We start from the raw sequence: 15,331 nt of genomic DNA on the forward strand, positions 1-15,331 counted from the left end.
AGTTAGAGTAGAAGGGGTATTTTGGTCAAACGCAAAATCCATGGAGGGTTGGTTAAAGAATGGTCAACAATGAAAATGTTCGTCAAACCCTTTTGGCCTTCCATTCCTTTCCCTTTCCAAACCATCAGTGAAGGATATGACATGTAGCCCCTGTTTGATCCCCATTACGCAGAAAAATTAATGGGGAAATAGTGTTTTTTTTTTAAAAATGAATGGTTGAAAAAGAATAAAAAGTTTCGATTTACGTGTAATATTATTTTATGAAAGATTTTGTGGTTGAAAATAGGAGAGAGAAAAATGAAATGTAATAGAATTTAATGTAATGAGACTCAAACAGGAACGTAATGTATGCGATCAGATGAGATGGGATGGGATGGAGTAAGCTATAGGCAGGGACTCGGAAGAACAGAATTTTCGAGAGACGGGTCAGGGATAAGTTCCCGCCCCTTTCCTAATTTTTGAATAGGATGAGATGGAACAATTTGTCATCCTAATTAAACCTCAATGAAACCACCACTTGATTAGATACGTGTTAAAGACAACATTATTATTATTATTGTTATTTTGAGTGGGGTTGAGTGGTGACGTGGCAAAAAATATTCATTTTTTCGATTGACCAATGCAATGATAATGGAAAATAATAAGTGACGTGGAAACTAATATAGCACAATTTATTATGAATCGTTGACTATGAACTCCAATTACGAATGTTATTGTTAGAGATCAAATTCGCAGCATATGGAAAGGGGTCATTTGCTATAACAAATCAGCCTTTTGAATTCCCGAGGATACACGAAGATTGCAAGACACATCCTCATAGTCAAAGGGCAATGAGCTCAATCCAAAAACATAACTTGAATGGTTTGTCAAGTCCTTATCTCTCAGAGTTGCATGATTTGCTATATATATCTACTCGAGTACAATTAGAAGGCGTCTATAATCTCTAATCTAATAGGTTGATCTTAGTACTGTCCTTAGAATGTGTCTGGTATGTGACATCACACTAATAGTGAATTTGTATCAATAAAATCAAATTTTTACATGGTTCCTTAAATTGTTCAATGCCCTTGTTTTCTATAGTGAAATGTTGCTGTCAAAATCAACTATTTTTGCACAAATCTGTTTTCATGGTTGGCCAATCAACCCTACAATGGCATTGCAATATAAATTACATCAATAATATATCTGTTGACACATAAAAATTCAGCCCAAATCGAACGGCCCAAGGAGTGAAGCCCAATTGGAGGATCCCCAAATCAGATAGCCCAAAGAACGAAGCCCAATCAAACAAATCAAGATGAAGGCCCAAATAGGGAGGCCCAAGAACGTGGTAACGCCATCGCCCAAGTTTGCAAGTCACCCAGAATCTGAGCAAATGGAGTGCCATACAGTCGCCCAGAGCTGTTACTCTATTTTCGTCCAAACCTTCAAGTCGCCTAAGGTCTTAACAAATATAAAGCGTTGTGGTTATCAAGACGTGCCATTATCAAAGCAGTTATTGAAGTAACCCTATCACGTTCCACGATTCAAGGAATTCAATCGAAAGCGGTTGAACGACGAAAGGTAATGGCAGCAGTTAAAAAGGCAGTTTTCATGACTAGTTGGCCATTATGAGGAAAGTGGGCAGTTGTAGGACGATCAAGCGGTTTTTAGGCGGTTGATCACAAAGAGATCGTCTGTGAAGTATAAAAGGGAGAAATGACATAGAAGCAAAGGACCGAATCAAAAACTCTCAAACAGAGAACATGTAATTTTCATTTCCTTAGCTTAGACTTAAACACTTTTCTTTCAGTAACTCGTGTGCTTGCGCCCCTTGGAGGCACGTTGTTTTTAATTTCCAATTGTAAAGTCATCGCCAATAAAAGAACACCCCTTTTTGGGACTTTGTCTCAAGAGGTTTGTCACTTACACAATCGTCTGATCCTTTTTAATTGTTAGCGACTAACCCGCGCGAAACAATTTTGCACGCCCAGTGAGACAGTGGTGTTAGGTGTTGAAAGTACAAAAGGTGAAACAATATGCCTCAGAGATCCGATAAGGAAGCAGCAAGTCAGGGAGGAATCCAGTCTGTGATCGAGCGATATGAGGAGCAGTATGCCTCTCCACGAACAGATGGACAGAATCAGAGCAGTAACAGTCGTTACGAACCAATGACGGAGTTGAGGCCTCGAACCATGTGTGCATTACTTGGAGAACTCACGCAAGACGTCGTTGAACAGGTAAATCTTCGAAGTATTCATAATATGGAAAGATTTACGCAAAATGGGAATGTACACTATGACAACATGGCCAAACAACTAAAGACATTGACCGAAACAATGAATAAGTTAGTAGGCCAAATATGTCAACCGGCTATACCTCTTACAAATCACTTTCAAACTAGGACAATTGTGGGACATAATCCCTCGGTCCTAAACCCGAATCAAGGGATAGAACCGCTTTCTGGTCCCTCTACTTCAAACCCCTCTACTTCACATCAAGGGGGTACTACAGTGCCAAATCAGAACAATGGTAGTAGTATGCCTAACTAGGGGGGTAATCCGAATATAAGAGATAATGTCCCGAACAATGGACAGAATATTCCACGTGTTAATGAGGGAATAGATGTTCAGGCTAATGGTAATGGCCCTAATCATGGTAATTTTGTTGTCAATCAAGGACCAAACATCAGGCCTCATGCAAATCAATCGGTTAACCAGCATGTAGGAATTCCATATGACCCACCAGATTATGGAAATCGCACAGGATCAAATGACTTTTGGGGTGCGTCCCGTCATTAAGTCGACGTACACAAAGCCATATCCTGATTGGGTAGACCAAGCATATCCATGGCTTAGAGGGTACAAAGTGCCAGAATTCTCACTGTTTACCGATTTAGGAGAGGCGTCTACTCTAGAACACATAGGGCGATTCACATTGCAAAGTGGTGATGTAACCGATTACCATAAAATGAGGCTTTTCCCTAGTTCGTTAACAGGAGTAGCTTTCTCCTGGTTCATCAACTTGCTAGCAAACTCTGTTCAAACATGGCAACAGTTGGAACAGTTGTTTCACGCTCAGTTTTATAAAACTGAGTCTGAAGTCACTTTGGCTTATTTGGCGAATCTACGTCAAATGCCAAACGAATGGGCAGAAAGTTTTCTCCAAAGGTTCAAAACAGCAAGAAGCAAGTGTTTTGTACCTCTGCCCGAAAAAAAATTTGTCAAAATCGCTCAGGGCTGCTTGAGCTTTGATTTAAAAAAGAAGTTCCAGGACAAGAAATTTCCTGACCTTTTTCAGTTGAGTGCGAATGTAATTAAGTATGAGCGACTGATAAGAGAGGAAGAACAAATGAAAAATTCTAGTAAAGGGACTTATTACAAAGACCCAAATTTTGACGTTCATACCATTGACGACGAGTCATACGATCAGGCCGAAATGTGTTTGGCCGAATTGGTCAAAGGAGATACATATACTTGTCCGATAATGGCCAAGCCTAGACCATCGGGTAATCATACCCATAAAAGATGGGAACATAAAGGCTAGAACGTTCTCGTTCGACGTAACCAAAGCTGACCTTATATTTGACAAATTATATAGGGATAAGCAGATAAAATTGAGCGATAAGCACAAATTGCCAAACCCTGAACAAATTAAGGGTAAAAAATATTGTAAGTGGCATAATGTATGGTCACATTTGACTAACAATTGCTTGGTTTTTCGCCTGTATTGTAGGATGCCATTGAATCAGGACGAATTACGTTCGATGATAAGAAAAAGATGGCAGTGGACGAGAATCCTTTCCCACAGCCACTTGGAATAAACATGGTAACATCTGGATTCAAAAACAAGTTGCCAAAATTCAAGTTGGTCGTAGATGATGGAGAAGAGGATCCTAGACCACATCACAGCGTCTTTGAACGAATCAAGGGGAAAGAACCAAAAAGGGACGAAGACGTTCTGTGTGCACGGTGTAAAAGAGAAGTGAATGGAAATACAGAGAAACCGGGGATATGGCAGCATCCTCATCGCCCTACCTTCTTTCCAAACACTCAGCCTGGGAGAGGGCGAGGTACATCATTCTATAGAGGACCGCCTTTTGAGAGGCAGTTCAGTCCAGCAGATAATGGAAGAACATTCAGGCCGCAACCTCGCCGGCCAAATGTACAATGCAGGAAGGGCAATACCCTTCGATGAGATGACTAGGACCCAACAAAGGCGTTTCCAACGAAACTACGGACGGATGATGAGGCAGCAACAAGGAATGCCACATCCTAAAGCACCTAAACTGCTCAAGGTAGCCAATCAAAATGTCCTCAAAAATAGTGAAGAGACCGGTACAGATGAATCAATGAAGGAACTGCCAGAAACTTCTTCTGGGAGATCGAGGTTTGAGCGAGATAGAAATGATGAAGAAGATCCAGATCAGCCCCTCACTATCCAATTCGGTACGTTGCCTCCTGTCGTGACCAATAATTACCTACTGGCCAATGAATTCAAGAATAAAGAAAAAGAAGAAGAGAGGGAAGACGACGAAGGAGAAGCTTGCGTGCTGGTATGTGAAGAAGGCCAGACTTCTAGAGAGGCCTACAACGATGAAGAGGACGACGGGATGACAGACATTGAAAAAGAAATCGACCTAGAAGCAGAAAGAAGAAAAAGAGGAGTATCGCGCAATACTCTGTTAAAGCAACTACATCGAGAGGGAGTTCGCGAAGTAGACTTGTTGGGGGAACCATCTGGGCGTCCTTTCGACTTCTACGTACTGTACGGGACACCCAAAAGGAAGAAGAGAGTGCCTCGCTCTGAAAAGTATGGGTCACCTCCAAGAATAATGCCCCTCCCACAGGTTGGGTAACTGATGAGGAAGCATTAGAAAGAAGTAGGAAGGAAGTTCAGGAGACAAAGGATCAGCGTGATATACTGCACGTCGACTTATCACAGGGGGATAATTCAACAGAAAACAAGCAGGAAGTAGAAATAGAGGCTGTCGAAAAAGTTATCTTTAAACGGTCAACCATGAAATTGACTAAACACTTGAGGTCATTATACGTTAAAGCTCTAGTTAACGGCGTCCCAGTAGCAAAAGTGCTTGTCGACAATGGAGCAGCTATAAACACTATTCGATCTAGGATGATGAGAAAGTTCGCAAAGATAGAGGGTGACATGATTCCTACAGAAGTCATCCTCACTAGCTTCAATGGAGGAGCAACTTCAGCTAAGGGAGTTATGCCATTGGACATAACTATAGGGACGACTACTAGGACCACTGTCTTCTTTGTAATAGATGGTCCTACTAGTTACAACGTGCTACTAGGAAGAGATTGGATCTACGAAAGTCACTGTATACCCTCATCGCTCCATCAATGTCTGATCTTTTGAAATGACAAAGGCGAAGCTGAGGTGGTACAGGCCGATCATAGGCCTTTTGTCGTAGAAGCAAATTCGGTGGAAAAGTTCATGTATGAAGGAAACTATGGACCTGTCAGGGTAGTACAAGACGGGGAGGAAACTCAGGTTGTCGCGCAAAGCGAAGAACCATTCTCAGTGGACGCACTCACTGAGATGTTCAAACAGATGAGGCCAAATATAGTGGCCCTGGAAGAGCCAGTAATTGGCAAAAGAATAATTAAGGAGTCTTGAATGGACTTTAAGTTACAAAAGCAAATGGCCGACATTCAGGCCTTCAAAGCCAGACTGATGGCTTTCAATAAGGAATGCAATGACAAGGCGAAAGAAGAGACAGCTCTAAAAGCGCTGAAGGATAAGTTGGCAGTATTCGAGTTAGAGCAAAACATTGGCCGAGAAGTCAACAAGGTGGACTGTTTAGAAGAGGAAGTACTTACAAGGGAACTGGACGATGAAGTAATGCGGATCGCCAAACCTGGATACGCTCAAGCACAAGACCCTCTGATCAAAGTAAATATTAGCAATGAAGGAGAAGATCGCCCAACGTTCATCAGCCAAATGCTTGACCAAGAGGTTAGTAACAAATTAATCGCTTTGCTAAAAGAGTACAAAGATTATTTTGCATTGGAATATGAACAAATGCCTGGTTTAGATAGAGACTTGGTGAAACATAGGTTGCCAACTAAGCCTAACTTTAAACCTCATAGGCAGCCTCCTAGACGTTTTGCTCCCAATGTACTCCCTGAAATCAAGAAAGAGATAGAGCGATTATTGAAAGCAGGTTTCATTAGAACAGCCAGATATATCGAATGGTTGTCCAATGTCATGCCAGTACTAAAAAAGAATGGTAAACTAAGGGTGTGCATAGACTTTAGGAATTTAAACATAGCCACACCCAAAGATGAGTATCCAATGCCCACGGTGGATTCTTTAGTAGATTCAACTGCCGGACATGTCATGTATTGTTTCATGGATGGGTATTCAGGGTACAATCAAATTTATATAGCTAAAGAAGACATACACAAAACTGCCTTTAGATGCCCTGGGTCTCTAGGATGTTTTGAATGGGTTGTTATGCCTTTCGGCCTAAAAAATGAAGGGGCAACTTATCAAAGGGCAATGAATTTAATCTTTCATGATATGATAGGCAAGTTTGTTGAAGTGTATGTGGATGATATAGTAGTCAAGTCCATTAAAGAAGAGGACCATTTCGAACAGTTAAGATGTTCATTTGAGCGAATGAAGCAATATAAGCTAAAGTTGAATCCCTTGAAGTGTGCATTCGGTGTTAATGCAGAGAATTTTCTTGGTTTCTTAGTACACAAGAGAGGGATTGAACTTGATAAAAATCAAGCGAAGGCCATTTTAGAGGCCAAACCACCTAGCAACAAAAAAGAATTGCAAAGGTTTCTAGGCCAAGTAAATTTTTTAAGACGCTTTATTTTTAATTGTGCAGGGCGAACTAAAGTCTTTTCGCCACTATTAAAGCTGAAAAATTAGGACGAACTCGTCTGGAAAGAAGAACATCAAAAGGCTTTTGAAAGCCTGAAGACATATCTATCAAGTCCACCAGTGTTGGTGTCACCAATTCAAGGACGACCAATGAAAGTGTATGTATCGGCTGAAAAAGGAATCAATAGCTGGAATGGTCGCACAGGAAGACCAATTTGGTGAAGAAAGGACAATTTACTACTTAAGTAGACGATTAATGAAATGTGAATGTAATTACTCTGTTATCGAAAAATTATATCTTGCATTGTATTTCACATGTACAAAATTAAGGGCTTATTTACGGCCTGTAACCGTTTATTTAATTTCTATAGTAAATTTAGTTAAGTATATGTTCTCGCGCCCTATTTTACACCAAAGGGTAGGCCTTTGGACACTGGCTTTATCAGAATTCGAAATACAATATGTACCTCAAAAGGCAGTCAAAAATCAGGCTTTGTCTAACTTTCTAGCTGATCATCCATGCCTTGATATGCCTGAAGAAATCGAACTAGAAATCAATTCGTTCGAGTTAAAATCTTGGGTGTTGTATTTCGATGGATCAAAAACTTCTAAAGGTGCAGGAGTAGGAGTAGCATTGATTAATCCTCTAGGGATTTGCTACAAGTTCGCATTCACTTTAGACAGAATGTGCACCAACAATCAGGCCGAATATGAAGCCTTAATTGTAGGCCTAGAACTAATGATAGATATGGGAGTAAGAAGTGTGATCGTTAGAGGCGATTCTCAATTGGTAATCCATCAATTGATCGGTGATTTCAAATGCCAAAGTGATCCCATTATAAGTCAATACGAGATCGCCCAAGAATTATTAGAAGAATTCGATCGAGTAGAACTCCAATGAGTTAATAGGATATATAACGACGTGGCAAATGAGTTAGCCCAAATGGCATCAGGGTACTCAAAGGTTTTGAATTGGAAGTCTACTTGTGAGTATGGAATCATATTGCCCGTGATTCAAAGAAGGGCGAGAAAGATTGAACTCCACTGCATACAAGATGGAGATGCAATGGATTGGAGAATAGAGATTAAAGGGTTCCTTAAAGAACCTAACGGAGGGATTAGTTGGAAAATGAAGCTGTGTTTGCTGAACTATACACTAATAGATGAAGAGTTGTTTAAGAAACGCTTTGATGGTGTATTATTAAAGTGTGTAAGTTTGCAAGAAGCCAAGACGATCATGGCTAAGGTGCACAAATGAATATGTGGAGCTCATCAAACTGGCCAAAGGATGAGATGGTTAATTATTAGGAGTGTATATTTTTGGCCAAAGATGGGAGAACTATGCGTTCAGTATGCAAATAGTTGCTTAGCATGCCAAAAGCATGGTCCAATACAAAGGGTGCCAGCACGAGAAATGGCACCTATTATTAAACTTTGGCCGTTCAAGGGTTGGGCGATAGACCTGATAGGGAAGATTTATCCCCCATCGTCCAAGCAATATACTTTTGTTATAATTGCAACCGACTATTTCACCAAATGGGTAGAAGCGGTACCTTTGAAAGAGATCACCCAGAAAAATGTTATAGAGTTTATCCGTGATCACATTATCTATAGGTTTGGAATCCCACAAACGTTAATGGTAGATCACGGAACATCCTTGAATGGGGATCAAGTGAACAAATTTTTGAGCGAGTTTGGGGTTAAATTAGTAAATTCCACACCATACTACGCTCAATCCAACGGACAAGCGGAATCTTCTAATAAGATTCTAAAAAATATCATCAGAAAGATGATAGATGAAAATGCCAGAAATTGGCACGAATGTCTGAACAAGGCCTAATGGGCTTATAGGACATGACCTCGATCAAGTACCAAGGTTACTCCTTTCCAACTTGTTTATGGACAGGAGGCCGTTTTGCCTATGAAAATCAACGTGCATTCGATCAAAGTGTGCTTATAACATAAGTTGAATGATGATGAGTATGTCGAATCACTAGTTCAAAATTTATTGGGATTAGACGAATTAAAGTTGGACGTCTTGGATAGGTTGCAAGTTCAAAAACAAAGAATGGCTAAGTTTTATAATAAAAAAGTCATAACCAAGTCGTTCAGCCTGGGTGAACTAGTTTGGAAGACGATACTCCCTTTGGTAAGCAAGGATCCAAAGTACGAAAAGTGATCGCCCAATTGGGAAGGACCATAAAAAATAAACAGTGTGTTGTCCAATGGAGCTTATTACTTGGAAGATTTAGACGGCACCAAGCACGTGAGATTCATTAACGGTAAATATTTAAAAAAATATGTTCCTTCTTTATGGGAATGTGAACAGATAAAATCATAATCAAATATGTTGAACGATTAGAGGATAACAAGGTCAGAGCGAAATACGTTCAAGTGAAGTCCTTTATTATTAAACATTCATTACAAGAATACAAAAATACAAATGATGGATGCTCTAAGAAATACAATTAAAAGTAAGCTAATCTCCCGGTTGATCACTGAGTAAGCCTCACGCCGCCTTCCTAAATGCATCGCTGCAATGGTGGGATCGCCGAGTAAGAGGGTGTATTGGCATCACCATCTTCCTAAATGCATCGCTGCAATGGCGAGCAAAGAGACTGAGAAGCACTCTCCACAAACAAGCTGAGAAGCACTCTCAGCAAGCAAAGTGGCCCACAAGCAGCCCAAAAATTGCCTTCTTTCATCGACTCCTTGTAAAGGACAAAGAGACGATGGGAAGAATTTTGATGGTAAAAACTTCGCTGCTGACCAGAAAATATTTCCTATTCCTCCCACACCAAAGGTGACATCAAGGTAAATAGTGAAATAGACGTACTAAACAATCCATTTTTCGGATCGGATTGATTGTCAGAGTGCCAAGCAATGGCAGCAAATTGATTTCGAAGAAGAAAATGAAAATGAAGATGGAAAATGGAAGATGCGAAACATTTATAGAGGGGTGGAGATGAAGAGACAGAATATGAACAGTCACATTTCTGCCTAGTAAATGGAATTAAATAGCCCAAAGTCTTAGGAAAAGTGGTGGAAATATCAAAAGCAAATGGGCAAGGTTTTGGCACGGAGCAGTTAAATGCTTGAAGAATTGACGACTCTAAAAATAAACGTCAAATACATGTACAAGAAGTTAATGTTCATTAATGATGAACAAAGTGACAAAGGGAAAATCAAATTACAAAAGAAAAAAAAGACATCATATGTCTTAATTACAGTCTACCCCATACTGAACGAATCAGTTCCCTAAGTTTTTCCCAATCCTCATTCTGCCGAGAGGAAGTGATGTTCAATTCGGCAGCGACATCATCATCAACTTCCAATTTCTTGTACTGCTCGACCAATGACTTAGTTCGCTCAATTCCCTGGGAGGCGTTGCGCTTTTTAGCAGCCATTCTCGCCCTACAGTCGTCCATTTGGGCTTGAAGTTCTTTCATCTGAGCAGCCAAATTAACCATCAAAGAGTCTTCAACCATGACTTCGGAAGAGATTTCTTTCAACTTGTCCTTAGCCTTGTTAATCTCCATGCGCAAAGACTCTTTCTCAGTTACGGCTCGAAGATACTGAGTACTTTTGGCCTTTAGTGCGGTATTCTTGGCCAGCAAAGAAAGGATCTCGGAGTGGACAACCTTCAATGTCGCTTTAAAATCGGCAGAAAGATTGAGCGACGGAAGCATCAGTGATTGATCCAACTTCGCATTCAAATGCTCAAGTTTATCCTTGTGTCTGGCAGCACTGGCCCTTCCAATGTCCATATTCATGAAGGACACATACTCAAATATCAACTCTTTGAGGAACTTCAAATCTTCCTCTGAAGAAGCAGCAGGACGATCAGAGGGAGCAGTGCGAGATGTCTGGACTTGCCCCCAGGAAGCGAACAAGTCTTGGATAGAACGCACAATTTTGTCAGCATCCTGCAAAGAAAATTGCCAATATTAAAGATCCTCACTACGATGAACAAGATAGAAATAGAAGTGAAGCAAAGACTACCTCATCAACAATCGTAGAAGATGGCACGCCCTCAGCCAAGCTTGCCACCAACGACTCCTCCATTCGTGAGGACTTCCCCTTGTCTGAGCGAGAAGATGTTGCCACAACGAGAGGACTCATAGGAGTATCTGCAAAACTCAAGAGCAACAAATCAGAAACCAACAGCACAAGCAAAGGTAAGACATCAAAAGACTGAATTACCTTCTGCTTCAGTGTTTGGGGGGGTTGACGCCCTGGTAAGAAGGTGGTTCATCCATGGGTTGTGATGAGGACTTCGGCACTGAAGATATCTCTTTAAGTGTAGCCCCCTCATCAACCGGTTTGGATGAAGTAGCCTCAGCAGAGGATGATGGAGCAGGAGCTGTCGATGCCAAAGCCTTTGAAGGAGAGGCTGAGCTTTTCTGAGAAGTCCAAAAGATCATCAGCACACAGAAAAGTTTCAAGTGTGGAAAGGTATACTTGTGAGTAAACCAATTTAATTACCTTCCTCCTAACGATAAGAGGGGCATCATCATCATCGTCATCATCATCCTCCAGAATGGGAGATGCTGAGGCTGGCCATTTGCGGCTTGGGGCACTCTTGGCCGTAGTAGGCTTGGCAGGGAGAGAAGAAGAAGGATGAGCAGGCTGTTTAGTGCGACGAGAAGGAGAAGGACTCTGAATGGACAAGGGAGTGACTAAAACAGGATGAGAGGAAGAAATGCTCGGTTGGTCTAATGAATGAAAGACACGATTGGCGTCAGTCGCAAATAATCTGCGCTTCACTGACGGTCAGAGCTGCTCAAAAAGAGGGTGAATGGCGTGGTTAGAATTGAAGGGGGCTAAAGAAAAATGGCTGGTTAAAAGAAGATTACGAGCATTTATAGCCTCTGCCTCCGCCTTATTAATAGTATAAAAACGGTCAACTAAGTTCTTTGAATAGCAAGGAGGAACAGGCCAAGTCTGGTCGAAACCAAGCTAACGAGCAAAAAATTGGGGAGCATAAATTTCTACCCCCGCCTTGGCATTGGTCCCAGTTAGAATATCATGAAATAGCTTCCTCCCGATTAAAAACTGGATCCAAATGAGCAGGGAGGTGCTCGCGCTATCTATAGTGGAAGGGGGATGTACATAGTTTGGAGTCAAAAAAGGAGGAAAAGGAAAAAAGCAAGGGATTGAATCCAAAGAATAAAAGAATGAAAAAATATCCCTTCTGGACATATTTACAGGAGCCAAGGGCTCCATGGCTAGCCCATAACAGCTAGCAGAGGAGCGAGAGATTGATGGAGCCCCAAGCAATGGAAAATAGGATCTCAACCACAGTTGAGTGAACCAAAGAGGTCCACTGCCAGTGGGAGATGCACCATTCTTCAATTGAGCTTGGAGAGAGGCCATGCCTCTATAAAGGGCAGCCAAAAATAAAGAACATAAATTCAAAGACCTGCCACGCGCCAATTCGTGCGCTATAGGTAAATAACTCAGGGAGGGCTTTATGCTTGGCACACACAAAACATATTTACAGAGCCAAACTAGAAGGAAGGCCACTCGCTCAGTATGGGAAGGCTCAGCACTCGAATAATTGTGAAGGGTTTGCAGGCTTGAATAAGAATCGGTGTAATTTTTGCCAAACTTTGGGGCACCACCAGAAACTAAGATATCAGGAAAAATGGTATCGCCCAAAGGTGATAGATTCACCAGGGCCCCAACATTTCTTAAGGTAATAGACATGGGGCCAAGAGGGAAAATAAATGTGTTATACTCAGGAGACCAAAAACTCAAAGCAATCGAAAAGAGTGCTGAATCAAAAGTAGGGGGCGAATAGAGATTTCTAACAAATCAGAAATCCTAGCGCTATCAAAAAGTGCCTTAGTAGGACCATGACCCACAAGGCGAGCATGCCACCTACGAAAAGCTACATCAGATTTAGGCCAAGTGCGAATACCTCTTTCGCGAAGTGGCCCTAACGGCAAAGAGTTTAGAAAAGGAGGGCCATGAGTGCAAGGAAACAGCTGACCCACCGCCGCCTGTTCAACTGCCTCTGCATTGTTGAAGAAAGGACCCAAGTAGAACTCATTACGTTCAACGTCGGCGGGGGCGAGAAAACTCGGAGTTATGTATGGACGACTCAGGAGTTTCTGAAAGTCATCGAAACTAAAGGAGTCACCAGCTTGAGATTGTGAAGTAGCCATTTGAGATGGAACGAAGTTTTTCAGGGTTACGTAGCAGGAAAGCAAATGATGAACAGTAAATCGTGAGAGAGACGCGAAAAATTTGAGGCGTGATTTAGTGGTGCAGTGAAATGGCGTGTTTGGGGATTATAAGGGTTTGCAAAACGACGCACCTTTTCAATATATAGAAGAAAACAATGATTGAAATTCTTGGAAATTTCGAATGTTGCTGGAAACACAAAGTGAATATGGCAAAATTTAATAATTATTATTAATTCTTCCATATTGGGGGGTAATTGTTGACACGTAAAAATTCAGCTCAAATCGAACGGCCCAAGGAGTGAAGCCCAATTGGAGGATCCCCAAATCAGATAGTCCAAAGAACGAAGCCCAATCAAACAAATCAAGATGAAGGCCCAAATAGGGAGGCCCAAGAACGCGGTAACGCCATCGCCCAAGTTTGCAAGTCGCCCAGAATCTGAGCGAATGGAGTGTCATACAGTCGCCCAGCTGTTACTCTATTCTCGCCCAAACCTTCAAGTCGCCCAAGGTCTTAACAAATATAAAGCGTTGTGGTTATCAAGACGTGCCATTATCAAAGCAGTTATTGAAGCAGCCCTATCACGTTCCACGATTCAAGGAATTCAATCGAAAGCGGTTGAACGACGAAGGGTAATGGCAGCAGTTAAAAAGGCAGTTTTCATGGCAAGTTCGCCATTATGAGGAAAGTGGGCAGTTGTAGGACGATCAAGCGATTTTTAGACGGTTGATCACAAAGAGATCGTCTGTGAAGTATAAAAGGGAGAAAGGACATAGAAGCAAAGGACCGAATAAAAAACTCTCGAACAGAGAACATGTAATTTTCATTTCCTTAGCTTAGACTTAAACACTTTTCTTTCTGTAACTCGTGTGCTTGCGCCCCTTGGAGGCACGTTGTTTTTAATTTCCAATTGTAAAGTCATCGCCAATAAAAGAACATCCATTTTTGGGACTTTGTCTCAAGAGGTTTGTCCTTTACACAATCGTCTTATCCTTTTTAATTGTTAGCGACTAACCCGCGCGAAACAATATCTAATCATAGTCAATCCCTTCTCTTCTTGGTTTGGTGGCAGTCCCTTAATTTTATTTATTTATTTTCAGTTTGGTGGTGAAGGAGAAAACAATTGCTTCAACAACAAAATTGCCTTAATAATTTCCCTCTCCATCGTCCTCTCTGCCCTGTCTGGCGAGGCCTACAAGTTCTCGAAAGCCACCCCGCCACCAGAGGCTGCTGCTCAAGCCCCGTCCCCGTCCCCTTCTCCTTTTTCCTTCACCTATACCACTTACAAGAACTCGCCAACACCCGCACCCGCACCCGCATACACACCAACTAATGCACCCACCGAGGTTGAGGCCGATGCTGATGCAGACGATACTGCATTCTACGTTGTCCCCACAGCTGAACTTGAAGGAGACGTCCCGAAGGACAAAGAGGCCGAAGACTCCAAGTCCCTGGACTTAGATGTACCAAAGGACGAACAGGTCAAGGACGCAAAGTTCCTGGAATCCAACATGAAAGCCACAGTTAACAAGATCGAGAAATTCATCTCAACCGTCGTGGAGAAACGCCTGGAAGATCCTAAAATCGAAGAATCCGACAAGCAATGCCTGGAACAATGCCAGGGAGTTTACGAAAACGCCATCGAGGCCATGCAGAAGAGCCTGGAAGATGTCTCCTCGGGTGACTTCTTCAAGGCCAATGTGGATGTCAGTGCATTCACCACAAATATTGATACTTGCGATGAATGCTTCAGCGAAATGATCGAGCCAGAATTCCAGAAGTTCAACGACTGGGCCAGGGGCGTTGCCAGTAACTGCCTGGACAAGATTGTTGAGTACTCAAACACAAATTATGTATAAACAGTGAACTGCACATATATACTGAAAAATTAGAGTTCTTGATCATAATAATGAGCTTTCTACGTATTATAATCAACACTATAGTTACTGTTTTGTAACTGTAAATTGTGTCGGGGTGAAAATATTTCGAATTCTACTCGGTCACCTGCATAAAATCTTGTAATCGATTTGGCTCCATTCAACCGGTAAAAAATTTGAAGCTCATGAGTGACGACAAGCTCATGTTAAAATTATGACTTTGCTTAGATAAATTTACAAGTTACTTATAACCTGCTTATAATGCAAAAAAGTAGTGGATCTCACGAAATATACTGATAATAAGTGGGTCGTATTTATGAATATATAGTAAATTTGATTGAAATTATTAGTTGCTAATAAGTTTACCTAAACATCTCCTAGATATTAGGATGCATATATTAGGCTATTAGTACAAATTGTTAATA

At 41.5% G+C, this 15,331-nt stretch overlaps 1 protein-coding gene across 1 annotated transcript; it reads left to right on the plus strand.

Moving 5' to 3' along the window:
- The first annotated feature begins 979 nt into the window (after positions 1-979).
- On the plus strand, positions 980-14,888 carry LOC111399995 (UBX domain-containing protein 4-like). The gene is made up of 2 exons (XM_023027475.1): positions 980-988; positions 14,130-14,888. Exons 1-2 carry the CDS (start codon positions 980-982, stop codon positions 14,886-14,888), a joined length of 768 nt encoding a protein of 255 aa, XP_022883243.1.
- Positions 14,889-15,331: the final 443 nt, after the last annotated feature.

Source organism: Olea europaea, chromosome 9 (genome assembly GCF_002742605.1).
Source record: "Olea europaea var. sylvestris chromosome 9, O_europaea_v1, whole genome shotgun sequence".
NCBI lineage: Eukaryota > Viridiplantae > Streptophyta > Magnoliopsida > Lamiales > Oleaceae > Olea > Olea europaea.